Source organism: Coregonus clupeaformis, chromosome 15, assembly GCF_020615455.1.
Source record: "Coregonus clupeaformis isolate EN_2021a chromosome 15, ASM2061545v1, whole genome shotgun sequence".
Lineage (NCBI taxonomy): Eukaryota > Metazoa > Chordata > Actinopteri > Salmoniformes > Salmonidae > Coregonus > Coregonus clupeaformis.
The window spans coordinates 2,197,165-2,215,319 of record NC_059206.1 but is presented as its reverse complement, the minus strand read 5'-3'; the positions used below and the strand labels follow the sequence as shown (position 1 = coordinate 2,215,319).

At 42.3% G+C, this 18,155-nt stretch overlaps 1 protein-coding gene across 3 annotated transcripts in view; it reads right to left on the bottom strand.

Annotated features, from left to right (window-relative positions):
* Positions 1-7,033: 7,033 nt before the first annotated feature.
* Positions 7,034-18,155, bottom strand: part of LOC121582147 (electrogenic sodium bicarbonate cotransporter 1) — a 106,293-nt gene continuing 95,171 nt past the window's right edge. For 2 of the 3 annotated variants that reach the window (XM_041897759.2, XM_041897762.2), the window contains 6 exons: positions 13,854-13,922; positions 13,396-13,569; positions 11,731-11,898; positions 10,884-10,986; positions 9,649-9,719; positions 7,034-9,013 (listed from right to left, as the gene is read on the bottom strand). In XM_041897759.2, coding sequence (XP_041753693.2) covers positions 9,679-9,719; positions 10,884-10,986; positions 11,731-11,898; positions 13,396-13,569; positions 13,854-13,922 — 555 coding nt within the window. In that variant the 3' untranslated portion in view covers positions 7,034-9,013; positions 9,649-9,678. Of the gene's footprint in view, positions 9,014-9,648; positions 9,720-10,883; positions 10,987-11,397; positions 11,480-11,730; positions 11,899-13,395; positions 13,570-13,853; positions 13,923-18,155 lie in introns of those variants that run through there. The other variant, XM_045224946.1, reaches the window with a different exon arrangement.

Below are 18,155 nucleotides of genomic sequence, written 5' to 3'. Positions count from 1 at the left end.
ATGACTTAAAGATTGCTGTACACCAGCGGAACCCATCCAACTTGAAGGAGCTGGAGCAGTTTTGCCTTGAAGAATGGGCAAAAATCCCAGTGGCTAGATGTGCCAAGCTTATAGAGACATACCCCAAGAGACTTGCAGCTGTAATTGCTGCAAAAGGTGGCTCTACAAAGTATTGACTTTGGGGGGGTGAATAGTTATGCACGCTCAAGTCTTCTGTATTTTATATTTATTTTATATTTTATATCTACTTTTCATAGGCTAATGGATAGGGTCCTGAGACCCCACAGTGAGTACCTGGCAGCATATTTGGATGACGTGATTGTGTACAGCCCTAACTGGGAATCTCACCTGAAGCAGCTTAACGCTGTCTTGGAGGCTCTCCGCAGAGCAGGTGTAACCGTCAAAAAAATGCAGACTGGGACTTGAGGAAGCAGAGTACCTGGGCTTCACCATCGGGAGGGGCAACGTCAAACCGCAAGAGAAGAAAGTTCAAGTCATTCGACAGTGGCCACAACCCCAAACCAAGTCTCAGGTAAAAACCTTTGAGGGGCTAACCATCTATTACCGTAGGTTATTTCCTAACTATGCAACTGTAGCTTGCCCTCTCACAGACCTGACCAAAAAGACCCAGCCCAACGGGGTCAGGTGGACTGACAAAGCGGAAGAAGCATTCCAGCACCTGAAGGAGGCCCTGTGCTCCGGACCGGTCTTGGTGATGCCGGACTTTGGGAGAGAGATGGTGGTCCAACCTGATGCCTCCGACACAGGGGTGGGAGCGGTCTTGTCCCAAGAAGTACAAGGGGAGGAGCATCCCATCCTATACATCAGCCAGAAGCTGTTGGCCCGAGAAACCAAATACTCAACAGTGGAGAAAGAGTGCCTAGTGGTGCAGTGTGCATTGAAGAAGTTAAGTACTACCTCCTGGGACAACACTTCACTCTGGTCACAGACCATGCTCCTCTAGTCTGGATGTCCAGGAACAAGGAGACCAACGATAGAGTGACCAGGTGGTTTCTCTTACTCTAACAGTTTAATTTCTCTGTTGTCCACAGGTCCAGGTCGAAACACAGGAATGCAGACGCCTTGTCCTGTCGCAATGCTCTGTAGACGATGACCGCCCCACCCGGTGGGTCGGAGCTGAGGAGGGGGGTGTGTGATGGAGTGAGAGGGTGGGTATGTGAAAGTTGGTATATTCCTGCTCGTTGGCGACATCTGCTGGCCAGGAGAGAGGATGGCCCGGAAGAGTAAGAGCCTAATTACACACACCTGAATATAATTCGCTTGGAGGTTGGGTGGTGGCTGTTTTAACCTGGCTTTGACTAGGTCTGTTTTTGGTCTGCAGTAGCAAGAGGTGACATGCAGGGCCTCCAACACTGGGAGGGATATCGAACCCAACTGGACAGGAACCTACCGAATGTTACTTGGCTGTAGACCTGACCCAAGTAAGGACAAGCCTGTTGAATTTCTGTTTTCTTTTGTTGGACATGCCGGTAAACAGTTTAGCTGTCCGGTAGCAGAGAGGGACCGGAAGACCGGTGTAGAAAGGCTCAAAGACGAGCTAGGTTTTGGTTTGGTTTTATTGTTACCCAGCGCTGTGGCGCATTTGGTTTCTTTCCCTGAATAAAAGCCCTGGGTCGTTTCCCTGGAGAAAGGTCAATTTTGGTCTATGCTTGTGTTACTCTCGTCAGTTGTTGGCCAGCCTGGCCCCGCCTGACCGCTACAAAAACAGAAACTGCTGATGTACAACCAAATTTCGAACTTTCACCTTTTGTATTCTACTATTCTAACTCTCAACAGTCAGTTGAGACCCCGACCGAATTCCCCCCAAAAAAGCTTATGTCGCTTATGCCCTGATCTCATACACTTTTGTTTTCAGTCAATATTAAATATTGAAACAAGTCTTCAGGATGCAGATTAGCTCTAGCCTACCTCTGGTACTGGCCACTATTGATGTGTCCTCAGCTTTTCCAAGGCAATAAGGCAATGAAAATATGGCTCTAACATGTCAAATGGTTATTGTGCTCATGTCAATAAGGCTTTGTTCTGATCTCTATCACTAATTGGTATTTTGACCAATCTGATCAAATCTTCTGCCAATAATTGGGCAAAATATCAGAATTAGGCTGCCTGTGTGAACAGCCTAATGAATTCAGGAAGAAAATCGATTCTGTAATCAAAACAGTGTACAGTCGTGGTCAAAAGTTTTGAGAATGACACAAATATTACTTTTCACAAAGTCTGCTGCCTCAGTTTTGATGATGGCAATTTGCATATACTCCAGAATGTCATGAAGAGTGATCAGATGAATTGCAAAGTCCCTCTTTGCCATGAAAATGAACTTAATCCCCAAAAAACATTTCCACTGCATTTCAGCCCTGCCACAAAAGGACCAGCTGCTATCATGTCAGTGATTCTCTCATTAACACAGGTGAGAGTGTTGTCGAGGACAAGGCTGGAGATCACTCTGTCATGCTGATTGAGTCAGAATAACAGACTGGAAGCTTTAAAAGGAGGGTGGTGCTTGAAATCATTGTTCTTCCTCTGTTAACCATGGTTACCTGCAAGGAAACACATGCCGTCATCATTGCTTTGCACAAAAAGGGCTTCATAGGCAAGGATATTGCTGCTAGTAAGATTCCACCTAAATCAACCATTTATCGGATCATCAAGAACTTCAAGGAGAGAGGTTCAATTGTTGTGAAGAAGGCGTCAGGGCGCCCAAGAAAGTCCAGCAAGCGCCAGGACCGTCTCCTAAAGTTGATTCAGCTGCGGCATCGGGGCACCACCAGTGCAGAGCTTGCTCAGGAATGGCAGCAGGCAGGTGTGAGTGCATCTGCACGCACAGTGAGACTAAGACTTTTGGAGGATGGCCTGGTGTCAAAAAGGGCAGCAAAGAAGCCACTTTTCTCCAGGAAAAACATCAGGGACAGACTGATATTCTGCAAAAGGTACAGGGATTGGACTGCTGAGGACTGGGGTAAAGTAATTTTCTCTGATGAATCCCCTTTCCGATTGTTTGGGGCATCCGGAAAACACCTTGTCCGGAGAAAACAAGGTGAGCGCTACCATCAGTCCTGTGTCATGCCAACAGTAAAGCATCCTGAGACCATTCATGTGTGGGGTTGCTTCTCAGCCAAGGGAGTGGGCTCACTCACAATTCTGCCTAAGAACACAGCCATGAATAAAGAATGGTATCAACACATCCTCCGTGAGCAACTTCTCCCAACCATCCAAGAACAGTTTGGTGACGACCAATGCCTTTTCCAGCATGATGGAGCGCCTTGACATAAGGCAAAAGTGATAACTAAGTGGCTCGGGGAATAAAACATCGACATTTTGGGTCCATGGCCAGGAAACTCCCCAGACCTTAATCCCATTGAGAACTTGTGGTCGATCCTCAAGAGGCGGGTGGACAAACAAAAACCCACAAATTCTGACAAACTCCAAGCATTGATTATGCAAGAATGGGCTGCCATCAGTCAGGATGTGGCCCAGAAGTTAATTGACAGCATGCCAGGGCGGATTACAGAGGTCTTGAAAGAGAAGGGTCAACACTGCAAATATTGACTCTTTGCATAAACTTAATGTAATTGTCAATAAAAGCCTTTGACACTAATTATATTTCAGTATACCATAGTAACATCTGACAAAAATATCTCATAACACTGAAGCAGCGAACTTTGTGAAGACCAATACTTGTGTCATTCTCAAAACTTTTGACCACGACTGTAGTCTCTTTATAAAAGACCTTGCCCTGCCTATCAATTAAAGCCAACATTCACATAGACCTATGTGATCACACTACAAGGGCACGGCATTTGGACGACATACTGTAAGTAGTAGCCTAGGGATGTTATTTTACTCTACCCACGTTTTGACATTACATCTTATAGCGTGCTATTGGCCCTGTCACTTTCAGAGCATCATCCTTCACCCTTCACTATAGAGACACCTAATCTCAAATCAGGCTTGTGGATGCCTGAAATCCGTGAGAACATGTTATGTGGCTCTCAAGATCAAAGTAATGGTTAATCGTGGGTGAATGTCTTTTCCCTGGCAACGATGACAGTGTCCAGTACACGGTAAAAGATAACAGATTTGAGCTAATTAGCCGTTCATTCCATTCCTGTGATTCCAGTCACTATGCTGCAGCCATGATTAGTGGTTCTCTGCTTTTAGACTAGCTGCTGTGATAAGTCATTTTGATAATGCTTGAGGAAAGGTCTTCATGTTGACCTGATAGGCTGGACACACACAAAACACAGCTTATCCATCCAAAACATGTGTGGAGAGACTGGGGACCTTGCATCTACTCTCTGCCTATTTATCGGACAGGAGATTAAGCTAGGCCTAATGGTCTTTAACTAGCTCACTTTGGTCTCATCAGCTCAGTTGAGTTATGTTTCTAATCCCAGTTAAATTGTTGACCCCATTTCAGGCCAATATAGAGTGCTATGGCTCATTCAACTACCAAATACCATAACGTCTATGGTAGTGGCATATCAACCAATTACAGCGTCTGACCGCCAGCAGTAGGCTTTATTAGTATTTTTGCAGAGACCAGGGCCCAGAGAAATAAGAATTCATGTAACAACTTTTCCAAGAACCTTTTAGAGGATAAGACATTTTGTGAATCCAGGCCTGAATGGTTGGCAAGGTTATATTAGATCAAATAGAAACATTTAATATATATTGAAACCAACACAGAATAATTTTTTACGTGAGTTTATTGCTGTCACTATACAGTACATGTCATTTGAAAAAATATGCCAAATAACTAATTTTATAAGTAACATACTCATTCAAAAAATAGTCTATACAGATTAAGGAAATACCATACATCATACAAGTATTAATGTATCTTAAAGTATAGTTTTATTGCTTGAATCTTTTGTTCTAGGTTTTACAATAAACTGTTTGACACCTGTATCTCAGTGCTTGTGCTTGTTAAATATGAACCATGTTTGTAGTTAAAAAGATTGTCTCGTGTCAACAATATTAAAAACAGACGTTTATAAAATTAGCCCCCCTATGAATCAACACATTTTACAGCAAAACATGGACTAACCCTAAACTTAGAAACCCAGAAAATGAATATAATGTCAAGATATACAGACGACTAACATTTGTCCCAAGACAGATCAAGATGGGAGGCTGGCATATTTGGGATAGAAAACATGATAGTGACCATGACTAAGAGTGTACCATCATTTTGACATCCACCACAGTCACCACCTATCATATTTCAGATACACTTACAATACAATATTGTGTTTGACATTATACCACTCAAGATTACAACAAATATAATCGTATTATATTATCGCTGCAGTATATTAGCTTTCATACACTCCTGTAAGAGTAGCAGGAAGATAACAGCATAGATAAGAATCACAGTGAAAGTTTTGATTAATCTCATTTAACTGGCTGAGATTAATGTTTGAAGATGTTAAAATTTAAATAATTTACAAACCCAGTAATCAATAAGACCACATAACCAAAAGCTCAATCTTCAAGCCACTTAGGTACTGCAATTAGTCAAAATCCAGTCCAGGAATTTTTGCCCAAGTAAATAATTTAAGCCTACATTTCTACAGTGTATATAATAAAAATACATTCTATAAGGGCTGCAAAGCATCTGTTTATTATCAGTAAAATGGCAGTTCTGGATGTTGAATAACCTCGTCCCCAGGCTCAATTGCAACCGAGAGAGCTGGCTGGTGGACGAGATTAAATGTTGAATGGTTGTGAATGAATATTTGGTCTTGGAATGGAACTTTGAAAAGCTGTACACTATATGCAGCATTAGTTTTTGCAGAAATGCAAGACACAAGTAACTTCAACACTGCATTGTCAGTGATTCTTCAAATGATATATCGTAGATCATCTAAATATAATTTAATATCCTTAAACACTAAATGATCACTTCATTAAAAAAGGTAATACAGTTGAAGTCGGAACTTAGGTTGGAGTCATTAAAACTTGTTTTTCAACCACTCCACAAATGTGTTGTTAACAAACTATAGTTTTGGCAAGTCGGTTAGGACATCTACTTTGTGCATGACACAAGTAATTTTTCCAACAATTGTTTAAAGACAGATTATTTCACTTATAATTCACTGTATCACAATTCCAGTGGGTCAGAAGTTTACATACACTAAATTGACTGTGCCTTTAAACAGCTTGGAAAATTCCAGAAAATGATGTCATGGCTTTAGAAGCTTCTGATAGGCTAATTGACATCATTTGAGTCAATTGGAGGTGTACCTGTGGATGTATTTCAAGGCCTACCTTCAAACTCAGTGCCTCTTTGCTTGACATCATGGGAAAATCAAAAGAAATCAGCCAAGACCTCAGAAAAAATTGTGTAGACCTCCACTAGTCTGCTTCATCCTTGGGAGCAATTTCCAAGATGCATGAAGGTACCATGTGTACTATTGTTTGTACAGATGAACAAGTATAAACACCATGGGACCACGCAGCCGTCATACCGCTCAGGAAGGAGACGCGTTCTTTCTCCTAGAGATGAATGTACCTTTGGTGCGAAAAGTGCAAATCAATCCCAGAACAACAGCAAAGGACCTTGTGAAGATGCTGGAGGAAACAGGTACAAAAGTATCTATATCCACAGTAAAACGACTCCTATATCGACATAACCTGAAAGGCCATCCCAATTGTGAAGCACGGGGTGGCAGCATCATGCTGTGTGGGTGCTTTGCTGCAGGAGGGACTGGTGCACTTCACAAAATAGATGGCATCATGAGGAAGGAAAATTATGTGGATATATTGAAGCAACATCTCAAGACATCAGTCAGGAAGTTAAAGCTTGGTCGCAAATGGATCTTCCAAATGGACAATGACCCCAAGCATACTTCCAAAGTTGTGGCAAAATGGCTTTAGGACAACAAAGTCAAGGTATTGGAGTGGCCAATGAAATAAATAATTCTCTACTATTATTCTGACATTTCACATTCTTAAAATAAAGTGTTGATCCTAACTGACCTAAGACAGGGAATTTTTACTAGGATTAAATGTCAGGAATTGTGAAAATTTGAGTTTAAATGTATTTGGCTAAGGTGTATGTAAACTTCCGACTTCAACTGTAACAATTTAGCCCCACATACAACTGTAAAAATGGTCATATTGTAAATACACGTAATTATTATTTCACTTAATCTCTCAGCGATATATACGTCACTGTTATTTCATTTCAATGTGATACAAATAAAAATCTCTAATGAATTAGTTACAGAGCAAAAGGAACTCAGAAAATGATAAGCTAGAGATCCTGTGCTGTGCCCTTTCATGCAAATAATTCAGTATTAATGACCGATAATTGCATAATAATAATAATAATAATAATAGTGTTCATCATACTGTACTTATAATGCCTGGCACCTACAGTACATTAAGTCAAAGAGGTAGAGCTACAAATAAGTATATTTATATATTTCAATCCCTACTACAGATAATCGTAGTTGGAGTCCTCCTGTCTCTTATAAAGCCGATAGGAACAACAGACCAGGGTTGGGGTTAATTCCACAAATTCAATTAGAATTCCAGGTCAGTCGTTGGATTCAGAGATAATTAATTTCCTCTGAATTCCAATATTAAGTCAATTCAAATAATTTAATTCCCAATTGAAATTATCCCTGACAATTCCACAAATTCAATTCCCTCAGGCTTTAAGGCTGATTGTCACTGTTCAGACAGCCAAGTTATACTAGAAATATAGAAATCCAAGGTTAAATGATTTAAAACAAATCCTGCAGTTGATTTGACACTTTTTGCATTAATTCCATTACCTGGGAAATGTAAAAATATTGAATTCCAATTCAATTCACAAAATATTTTCTTTTTACAATTCCAATTGAAACAGTCCAAACTGTCTAATTCCAATTCAATTCCAAAACTTGAAGATTCTTGAAATTTGAACGTAATTCAACAGACATGCTCCACTTCATGAGAGATTTCAAGAATTTAATTAGAAATTCAAATTAAATTGGAATTGACCTCAACCCTGCAACAGACATTACTAATAGAACAGTTCAATCAGAAAAGTTGATCAGTTTCATACACACTGGGAAGGAAAATAGCCAAATCAACATTTTGGTTCAAGAGCAAAAAATATTTTGCATAGATCGAGATTAAATAAATACGATAATACAGGTGTGAAGGGGTGGAGGAAAGGACGGAAAAACATTAATATACATGAAAAAGGACACTATGGGCCTATGATGGACAGTAGGACATGAAATCATAATGGGATTTTAAAGTTTGATCTGTTCTGGCCGGCATAGAATAGGACAGTCAAGTCCAACTTCACAGCTCCATAAGAGTCGCATAATAAAGTATGTTGTACTTAATTACCTAACAGGCATGTATTATGAATACATAAAGCATTGCATTAGTTTGAATGCTTTATAAATCATTAATACCATACCCATGAATAAGCAATGAATGGCTCCCAAAGAACTTCAACATTTTCCTTGGTGTAGAGTATGACCTCTACAGCAAATGAAGAATTGTCAAATGCAACCACCTCCCCCTGTCATACAAACATTTACATCTCCCCTTTCACAAGGCTCCCTCTTATACTTCTCATTCTCAAAACAAAGAATTCTGTCAGTTTTCTTAAATTACAAATATGTACTTCAGCAGGACATTTAAAATATATTTATAAAACAGTGCTACAGTATAAAAGAGGCTGCTGTAGGGGTATTTGGTTACGTCCAAAATGGCACCTTATTCCCTACATAGGGCTCTGGTCAAAAGTAGTGCACTAAGAGGACAAAAGTAGTGCACTATATAGGGATCGATTTCAGATACACTTTGTGCTGTGTTGAGTAGTACTGTGGTGTGCAGGTGCTGGTTCTGGTTCTGTTGGGTTGTTTGGGTTAGACTAGAGGGACATTTCAGAGCCCGGAGCCTAGTTTTTCCAGAAGAAGCCGTTGTCCTTCTTACGCCAGGTTGATCCTAATCTGAGGCACAGCTTTTTTTCAATAGATTCAGACTGAAAGAGAGAGAAAGAGAGGGGAGAGAGAGGGGAGAGGGGAGGGAGAGAGAGGGGAGAGGGGAGGGAGAGGGAGAGGGGAGAGGGGAGGGAGAGGGAGAGGGGAGGGAGGGAGAGAGAGGGGAGAGGGGAGGGAGGGAGAGAAAGGGGAGAGGGAGGGAGGGAGAGGGCAGGGAGGGAGAGAGAGGGGAGAGGGGAGGGAGGGAGAGAGAGGGGGAGGGAGAGGGAGAGGAGGGAGGGAGAGAGAGGGGAGAGGGGAGGGAGGGAGAGAAAGGGGAGAGGGGAGGGAGGGAGAGGGCAGGGAGGGAGAGAGGGGAGGGAGGGAGAGAGAGGGGAGGGAGGGAGAGAGAGGGGAGGGAGAGAGAGAGAGGGGAGAGGGGAGGAGGAGATGGGGGAGGGGGGATGGGGAAGGGGTAAGGGGGAGGGAGGGGAGGGGAGGGGGGGGGAGGGAGAGAGGGGGAGGGAAGGAGAGAGAAAGAGAGGAGACAGAGAGAAGGTAAAGAGATTGAACAACCAGGGACAGCAAAGTTACAACATTAAAATGACAAGCTGTACTCTTTGATTGATTGTCACACTATATAATCATGGTGTGGGTATACAATAAGGCAAACACGCAGGCTCACTCACACAATTACCTTGCTACAGTAGTGGGCTCAAAGTAGTTCTCAGCACGGTGAGTGTGGGTCACGGAAAGACGACGGGGTTCCTAAGAGAGAAGACCAAACACACGCAACATTAACATGTTTTAGCCACTTAAATACTCACTCTCATAATTCAGACCAGGTCCAGCAAAAGAGGAAAATTAGAGCAAGCATTGCAAAGCCATGATGTTTCACAGTAGAAGCAGCTGCTAATTAAGCCTTCGTAAAAGCAGCTGAAAATAGAACAATGAGAAAGGATTCAAAAAGTAAGCTCATCTGCGTTAGTTTGCAGAATAAAGCTGGATGTCTGCAGAGTCAGAGAAAAGCGAGAGATCTGATCAAGACTCAAAGATGAGATTAGTGCTTCACAAAGGGGAAGAGGGAGAAGAGAGACAGAGAGAGAGATATTTATAAACAGACAGAGAAGAAAAGACAGAGAGTGAGACAGAGAGAGACCGAGACAGAGAGAGAGGGGGAAGGAGGCAAGAAGGTAAGAGAAACAGGCCTTAGCAGCACTCATTAAGGCTGCTTTTACACATAATACCTCAAATATGTGTAGTAAGATCTACCTCTCTTCACCACAGATGTACAACTTCCCTGTTTACACTATCCTTACTTTACCCATGTGTGCAGCTATTAGCATACCGTAAATACACAGTACATAGACAAACAAAATAAGTAAAGCTATTCAAACTATACAGGAGTTTGTCATCTAAACCATATTGCACATACTGTGGCGCACTTGATTAATGAAAAGATTCATAAATGTGTGGACATTTTAAAAGTCTTGGCTAACAACAGAAATGCTGTCTACTCTACTGGTATAATGGTAATTATTGCAGGGGGCATGTAGCGTCAGAGAGCCATTAGGAGAATCTCGCCCTCTCTCCTCGCCTCCTTCTCAAAACCCATTGGAGGAGAAGATCAGAGGGGACAGACCTCCGCCTTTCTCATCTAATGGGTTTCGAGAAGGAGGCGAGGAGTATGCAATTGAGATTCTCTCATTGTCTTTACACTATACCACTTAGAGGGGGGTATGTGGTGTAGAAGTGTCCCACACTACCTAAAGAGGTGGCTTGGGAAAGAAATTTGAATCTAGATCCGTCTCTTTACACCACAAAATATGTGTTGTGGAACTAGTATGTGTCGTCAAAGAAGTGTATTGTAAAGAGGCTCTAAGCCCCGTGCGGTTGTGGGTACGAGACCCCATGCAGTCTTGTTGTACTCACTGTCCGAGGCCTTATCCTTATCCCCCAACATGGGCTCCGTCTCCATTATATCCATGGAGATTTTAATACTGGGGATTTTGTCATTGTAGGGGTACTCAGGGGGCTGGAGGGAGAGAATAACAAGGGCTATACTTTCTGCTACCTACTTCAACTCATTTAACATAATGGCAACTAACTACCTGGGTCATATTCATTAGGGCACACTGTAGCAAATCATTTTGCAATGGAAAACCAAAATGGGTGTTTCTCATAAGTTCAGGTAGACCCTCCCTGTTTCATTGCGTTTTCTTCTGTTTGGTACCTAATGAATACGACCCATGTATCTACTGTAATGGTGTCCAGTGGTGCTCCGTTTAAAGAAACAAACAAGTAATTCATAATGTCATCCATGCTGTGTAATTACCATTTTACAATGTAGTTTCTACACAAATACCTGGTCATATCTGTACCGTATGTATGTCTGTAAGAAAAGACAGTGCTCAGACAGACAGACAGACAGTGTTCATTTCAGTACCGTAACATAAAGTGCTAGCCAGTTCTCATTTGGAGAACAGTGTTCACAGAAGGGATAGTTTCGGATAGGAGGAGTGGTGTGACTGTTAGGAGGGAGGACAGGTCATGAGTTAAACGTGCTAGTGTTCTACAAAAAGTAACATACTAGTACTACATTGCTACTACTACATTGCTACTACTACTACTACTACTACTACTACTACATTGCTACTACTACTACTACATTGCTACTACTACTACTACTACTACTACTGCTACAAGGTAGATCCCTTGGGGGAAACACATGAAATCAAGCAGACTGATCCGCTTTCAATAAAGCCTCAAAATTACTTACAAAATCGATTTCACTGTCAATGCTTCCTTTCTTCTGTTTCTTCTTCCTCTTTTCATCCTCCTCTTTCTTCTTCTTGTCTTTCTCTGGGATGACGTCATCCAGATAGCCGAGGTCGTGCTGGGAGAAGATGTAGTCCATGGCCTTTCTGACCGCCACCAGGGCCAAGATCTGGAGAGACGGACACAGACGCATCAGTGGAGATTGATAATGGCTACTATATACTGTGTTGGTGGGTATGTGGCTGGATGCATTGTGTGTTTGTGTCTGCTCCACACTGTTTAAGTGAATGTGTATTATTGGCTCCTTGGTACATTTCATCTTGTAGGTGTACTTACTTGCATGTTTGTGTGTGTATGTTGGACTGTCACACACGTACCTGTGAGTGTGTGTCTGTGCATGCATTTGTATGTGTCTAGGGGCACTAAAACTCTAGACCACTTTTATTCTACCCACAGAAACGCATATAAGGCCCTCCCTCACCCTCCCTTCGGCAAATCTGACCATGACTCTATTCTCCTGCTTCTTGTTTACAAACAAAAGCTCAAACAGGAAGTACCACTGACGCGCTCATTACGTAAGTGATCCGATGAAGCAGACGCGAGGCTACAAGACTGGGAGTACAGACTGGGATATGTTCCAGGATTCATCCAATAGCATTTAGGAGTTTACCACATCACTCACGGGCTTCATCAATAAGTGCATAGACGATGTCGTCCTCACAGTGACTACACGAACGTATCCAAACCAAAAAACATGGATTACAGGCATTATCCTCGCTGAGCTAAAGGCTAGAGCTACCGCTTACAAGAAAGAGGACACTGACATGGACGCATACAAAGAAAGCCTGCTACGACCTCAGATGAGACATCAAACATGCAAAAGGACAATATAGAAGGAAGGTGGAATCATATTACACCAGCTCTGATGCTCAACGTATGTGGCAGGGCTTGCAGACGATAACGGATTCAAATCAAATCAAATTTTATTTGCCACATGCGCCGAATACAACAGGTGTAGACCTTACAGTGAAACGCTTACTTACAAGCCCTTAACCAACAATGCAGTTAAGAAGAAAAAAAAAGCATGTGTGAGCTAGGAGGCCTACAAACCTGATTCAGTTACACCAGCTCTGTCAGGAGAAATGGGCCAAAATTCACCCAACTTATTGTGGGAAGCTTGTGGAAGGCTACCCAAAACGTTTGACCCAAGTTAATCAATTTAAAGGCAATGCTACCAAATACTAATTGAGTGTATGTAAACTTCTGACCTACTGGGAATGTGATGAAAGAAATAAAAGCTGAAATAAATCATTCTCTCTACTATTATTATTTATTTCACGTTCTTAAAATAAAGTGGTGATCCTAACTGACCTAAAACAGGGAATTTTTACTAGGATTAAATGTCAGGAATTGTGAAAAACTGAGTTTAAATGTATTTGGCTAAGGTGTATGTAAACTTCCGACTTCAACTGTAGCTCCATTCCTGTGGATTTTATTCCTGGTGTTACTATTTGTATTTTAACTGTTTAACTGCATCGTTGGGAAGGGCTCGTAAGCAAGAATATCACGGTTAAGTCTACTCTACAGCCATTCTATTCAGCGCATGTGACAAATAACATGTGATTTGTGTGTGTGTGTGCATGTGTGTTGCATGCTTAAGTCTTACCATGACAGGGAAGATGATTGCAGCGACGGTGGACTTGAGGACCCAGAGGAGGGCAAGGCAGAGGGCCTGGATGAAGGTGAACAGGTGGATACGACGTTGGGGAACATGGCGCAGGTATATCAGGTCAGGCTGGTGCTTGGCTGGCATCAGGAGCAGCTGCAGCCGGTCCAAGAACTGATGGACAGACACAGTCGCACAGAAGTAAGGCCAGGATACATGGGGTGGGGATGCGACTGGCATCGCAGACAATATTATTGATGGACTAATATAACTTACAGGCACAGAGTTACAGACTCCATTTTGGCTCTATCTGAGTGTTCTTTGACTTAAAGTTGTACAGAGGTAAGGCCCAGATACATGGGAGTGGATGCGACTGGTGGACCATGTTGGTTAGCGGTGGACTAATATCACTAACACGCCTAGAATTTCAGACTCCATTTTGGGTCAGAGTCACTCACCTGGACACCGTTGAGAGATGCCACGCCCATGTAGAGGAACACGCCATAGAGCACAGGCATAGGGATGAACTGGGAAGAGAGAACAGGAATGGGTGAATGAGAGAAAGGTAATAGAGGCTGTATTTCTACAGAAATAACAACCAACCAACAAACTGTATTCCACCCTTTTACTATTTTTTAGGGCTGATATGAAGTTTTGGTTAACCCTGTTTTCAATAACAACAGTGAGAGACTTAACTTTTGATGACGTTGCATTGTTGGCTCTCCAATTAATCACTGGGATAGATATACATAGATAGGGTGTGCTACCTTCTTTGTTTTTGCAAGTTTATATAGTCTTTACCTCGTTAACCTTCTTGGTGTATGTCGTTAGCTTCTACTAAATAATGTGTTGTATAACAAAACAACACACTCATTTATTCTACGTAGAAGGTGATCAATGTGTTTACAGTCAGAACCAGCCTAAAATAGCAGTCTGTTGACATGGCCTAAGCACCTTATCTGGCGTTACTAGAATGTGCTGTTACTAGAGTCGACCTGTCATGTGGCTGACCTCTGGACAGATCTGATAGAATGTGTTGTTAGTTGTTACTAGAGTCTACTAGAGAAGAAGCCTAAGATCTCATCTTCATTAGAGATAGAGATGTCACTACCCTAAAGAGAGATCCCCCAGGTAGTAGTCTATTGTCTCTAGCTCTGTATTCTGGTCTTGTTGACCCATTATTTAATGTGTTCTTTATTCTGATGAAATGTTCACATGATATATGTGACGTAATAATTTATTATGTTTCTCTGTCCGCTAATCATATACAGTTGAAGTCGGAAGTTTACATACACCTTAGCCAAATACATTTCAACTCAGTTTTCACAATTCCTGACATTTAATCCTAGTAAAAATTCCCTGTCTTAGGTCAGTTAGGATCACCACTTTATTTTAAGAATGTGAAATATCAGAATAATAGTAGAGAGAATGATTTATTTCAGCTTTTATTTATTTCATCACATTCCCAGTGGGTCAGAAGTTTACATACACTCAATTAGTAAACTCAGCAAAAAAAGAAACGTCCTCACTGTCAACTGTGTTTATTTTCAGCAAACTTAACACGTGTAAATATTTGTATGAACATAACAAGATTCAACAACTGAGACATAAACTGAACAAGTTCCACAGACATGTGACTAACAGAAATGGAATAATGTGTCCCTGAACAAAGGGGGGGTCAAAATCAAAAGTAACAGTCAGTATCTGGTGTGGCCACCAGCTGCATTAAGTACTGCAGTGCATCTCCTCCTCATGGACTGCACCAGATTTGTCAGTTCTTGCTGTGAGATGTTACCCCAATCTTCCACCAAGGCACCTGCAAGTTCCCAGACATTTCTGGGGGGAATGGCCCTAGCCCTCACCCTCCGATCCAACAGGTCCCAGACATGCTCAATGGGATTGAGATCCGGGCTCTTCGCTGGCCATGGCAGAACACTGACATTCCTGTCTTGCAAGAAATCACGCACAGAATGAGCAGTATGGCTGGTGGCATTGTCATGCTGGAGGGTCATGTCAGGATGAGCCACATGAGGGAGGTACCACATGAGGGAGGAGGATGTCTTCCCTGTAACGCACAGCGTTGAGATTGCCTGCAATGACAACAAGCTCAGTCCGATGATACTGTGACACACCGCCCCAGACCATGACGGACCCTCCACCTCCAAATCGATCCCACTCCAGAGTACAGGCCTCAGTGTAACGCTCATTCCTTCGACGATAAACGCGAATCCGACCATCACCCCTGGTGAGACAAAACCGCGACTCGTCAGTGAAGAGCACTTTTTGCCAGTCCTGTCTGGTCCAACGACGGTGGGTTAGTGTCCATAGGCAACGTTGTTGCCGGTGATGTCTGGGTGAGGACCTGCCTTACAACAGGCCTACAAGCACTCAGTCCAGCCTCTCTCAGCCTATTGCGGACAGTCTGAGCACTGATGGAGGGATTGTGTATTCCTGGTGTAACTCGGGCAGTTGTTGTTGCCATCCTGTACCTGTCCCGCAGGTGTGATGTTCGGATGTACTGATCCTGTGCAGGTGTTGTTACACATGGTGTGCCATTGCGAGGATGATCAGCTGTCTGTCCTGTCTCCCTGTAGCGCTGTCTTAGGCGTCTCACAGTACGGACATTGCAATTTATTGCCCTGGCCACATCTGCAGTCCTCATGCCTCCTTGCAGCATGCCTAAGGCACGTTCACGCAGATGAGCAGGGACCCTTGGCATCTTTCTTTTGGCGTTTTTCAGAGTCAGTACAAAGGCCTCTTTAGTGTCCTAAGTTTTCACAACTGTGACCTTAATTGCCTACCGTCTGTAAGCTGTTAGTGTCTTAACTACCGTTCCACAGGTGCATGCTCATTAATTGTTTATGGTACATTGAGCAAGCATGGGAAACAATGTTTAAACCCTTTACAATGAAGATCTGTGAAGTTATTTGGATTTTTACGAATTATTTTTGAAAGACAGGGTCCTGAAAAGGGGACGTTTCTTTTTTTTGCTGAGTTTATTTGGTAGCATTGCCTTTAAGTTGTTTAACTTGGGTCAAACGTTTCGGGTATCCTTCCACAAGCTTCCCACAATAAGTTGGGTGAATTTTGGCACATTTCTCCTGACAGAGCTGGTGTGACTGAGTCAGGTTTGTAGGCCTACTTGCTCGCACACGCTTTTTCAGTTCTGCCCACACATTTTCTATAGGGTTGAGGTCAGGGCTTTGTGATGGCCACTCCAATACCTTGACTTTGTTGTCCTTAAGCCATTTTGCCACAACTTTGGAAGTATGCTTGGGGTCATTGTCCATTTGGAAGACCCATTTGCGACCAAGCTTTAACTTCCTGACTGATGTCTTGAGATGTCGCTTCAATATATCCACATCATTTTCCTTCCTCATGACGCCATCTATTTCGTGAAGTGCACCAGTCCCTCCTGCAGCAAAGCACCCCCACAGCATGATGCTGCCACCCCCGTGCTTCATGGTTGGGATGGTGTTCTTCGGCTTGCAAGCGTTCCCCTTTTTCCTCCAAAGATAACGATGGTCATTATGACCAAACATTTACATTTTTGTTTCATCAGACCAAAGGACATTTCTCCAAAAAGTACGATCTTTGTCCCCATGTGCAGTTGCAAACCATAGTCTGGCTTTTTTATGGCGGTTTTGGAGCAGTGGCTTCTTACTTGCTGAGCGGCCTTTCAGGTTTTTTTGTCGATATAGGACTCGTTTTACTGTGGATATAGATACTTTTGTACCTGTTTCCTCCAGCATCTTCACAAGGTCCTTTGCTGTTGTTCTGGGATTGATTTGCACTTTTCGCACCAAAGTATGTTCATCTCTAGGAGACAGAACGCGTCTCCTTCCTGAGCGGTATGACGGCTGCGTGGTCCCATGGTGTTTATACTTGCGTACTATTGTTTGTACAGATGAACATGGTACCTTCAGGCGTTTGGAAATTGCTCCCAAGGATGAACCAGACTTGTGGAGATCTACAATTTTTTCTGAGGTCTTGGCTGATTTCTTTTGATTTTCCCATGATGTCAAGCAAAGAGGCACTGAGTTTGAAGGTAGGCCTTGAAATACATCCACAGGTACACCTCCAATTGACTCAAATGATGTCAATTAGCCTATCAGAAGCTTCTAAAGCCATGACATCATTTTCTGGAATTTTCCAAGCTGTTTAAAGGCACAGTCAACTTAGTGTATGTCAACTTCTGACCCACTGGAATTGTGATACAGTGAATTATAAGTGAAATAATCTGTCTGTAAACACTTGTTGGAAAAATTACTTGTGTCATGCACAAAGTAGATGTCCGAACCGACTTGCCAAAACTATAGTTTGTTAACAACAAATTTGTGGAGTGGTTGAAAAACAAGTTTTAATGACTCCAACCTAAGTGTATGTAAACTTCAGACTTCAACTGTATATAATGTATAGATCATGCATTCAACTGTACTAGGTACTGATTTATAGGTTTTCTGATTTTCTTTCTTGATCATGTGACGTATGTAATTATTCTTTAAACAGAAGCCAGGTGTGGGTGCCTACCTACTACACTGATGATGGTGTGATTTCTGCCGAAACATTTAGATTTAGTTTTTCACCTTTCTTTAATGCACCTTTTTGCATCATGATGACCAAATAAATAATTTATATTTTTGCATTTAAGCATCAGTTATGGATCATTCCTATTTTCGCCAGTGTGCAGGTTTTCATCTAAGTATTCCTATTTTGTATACCTAGGCACATGGAACTAACACTATTTGTTAAAAAGGACC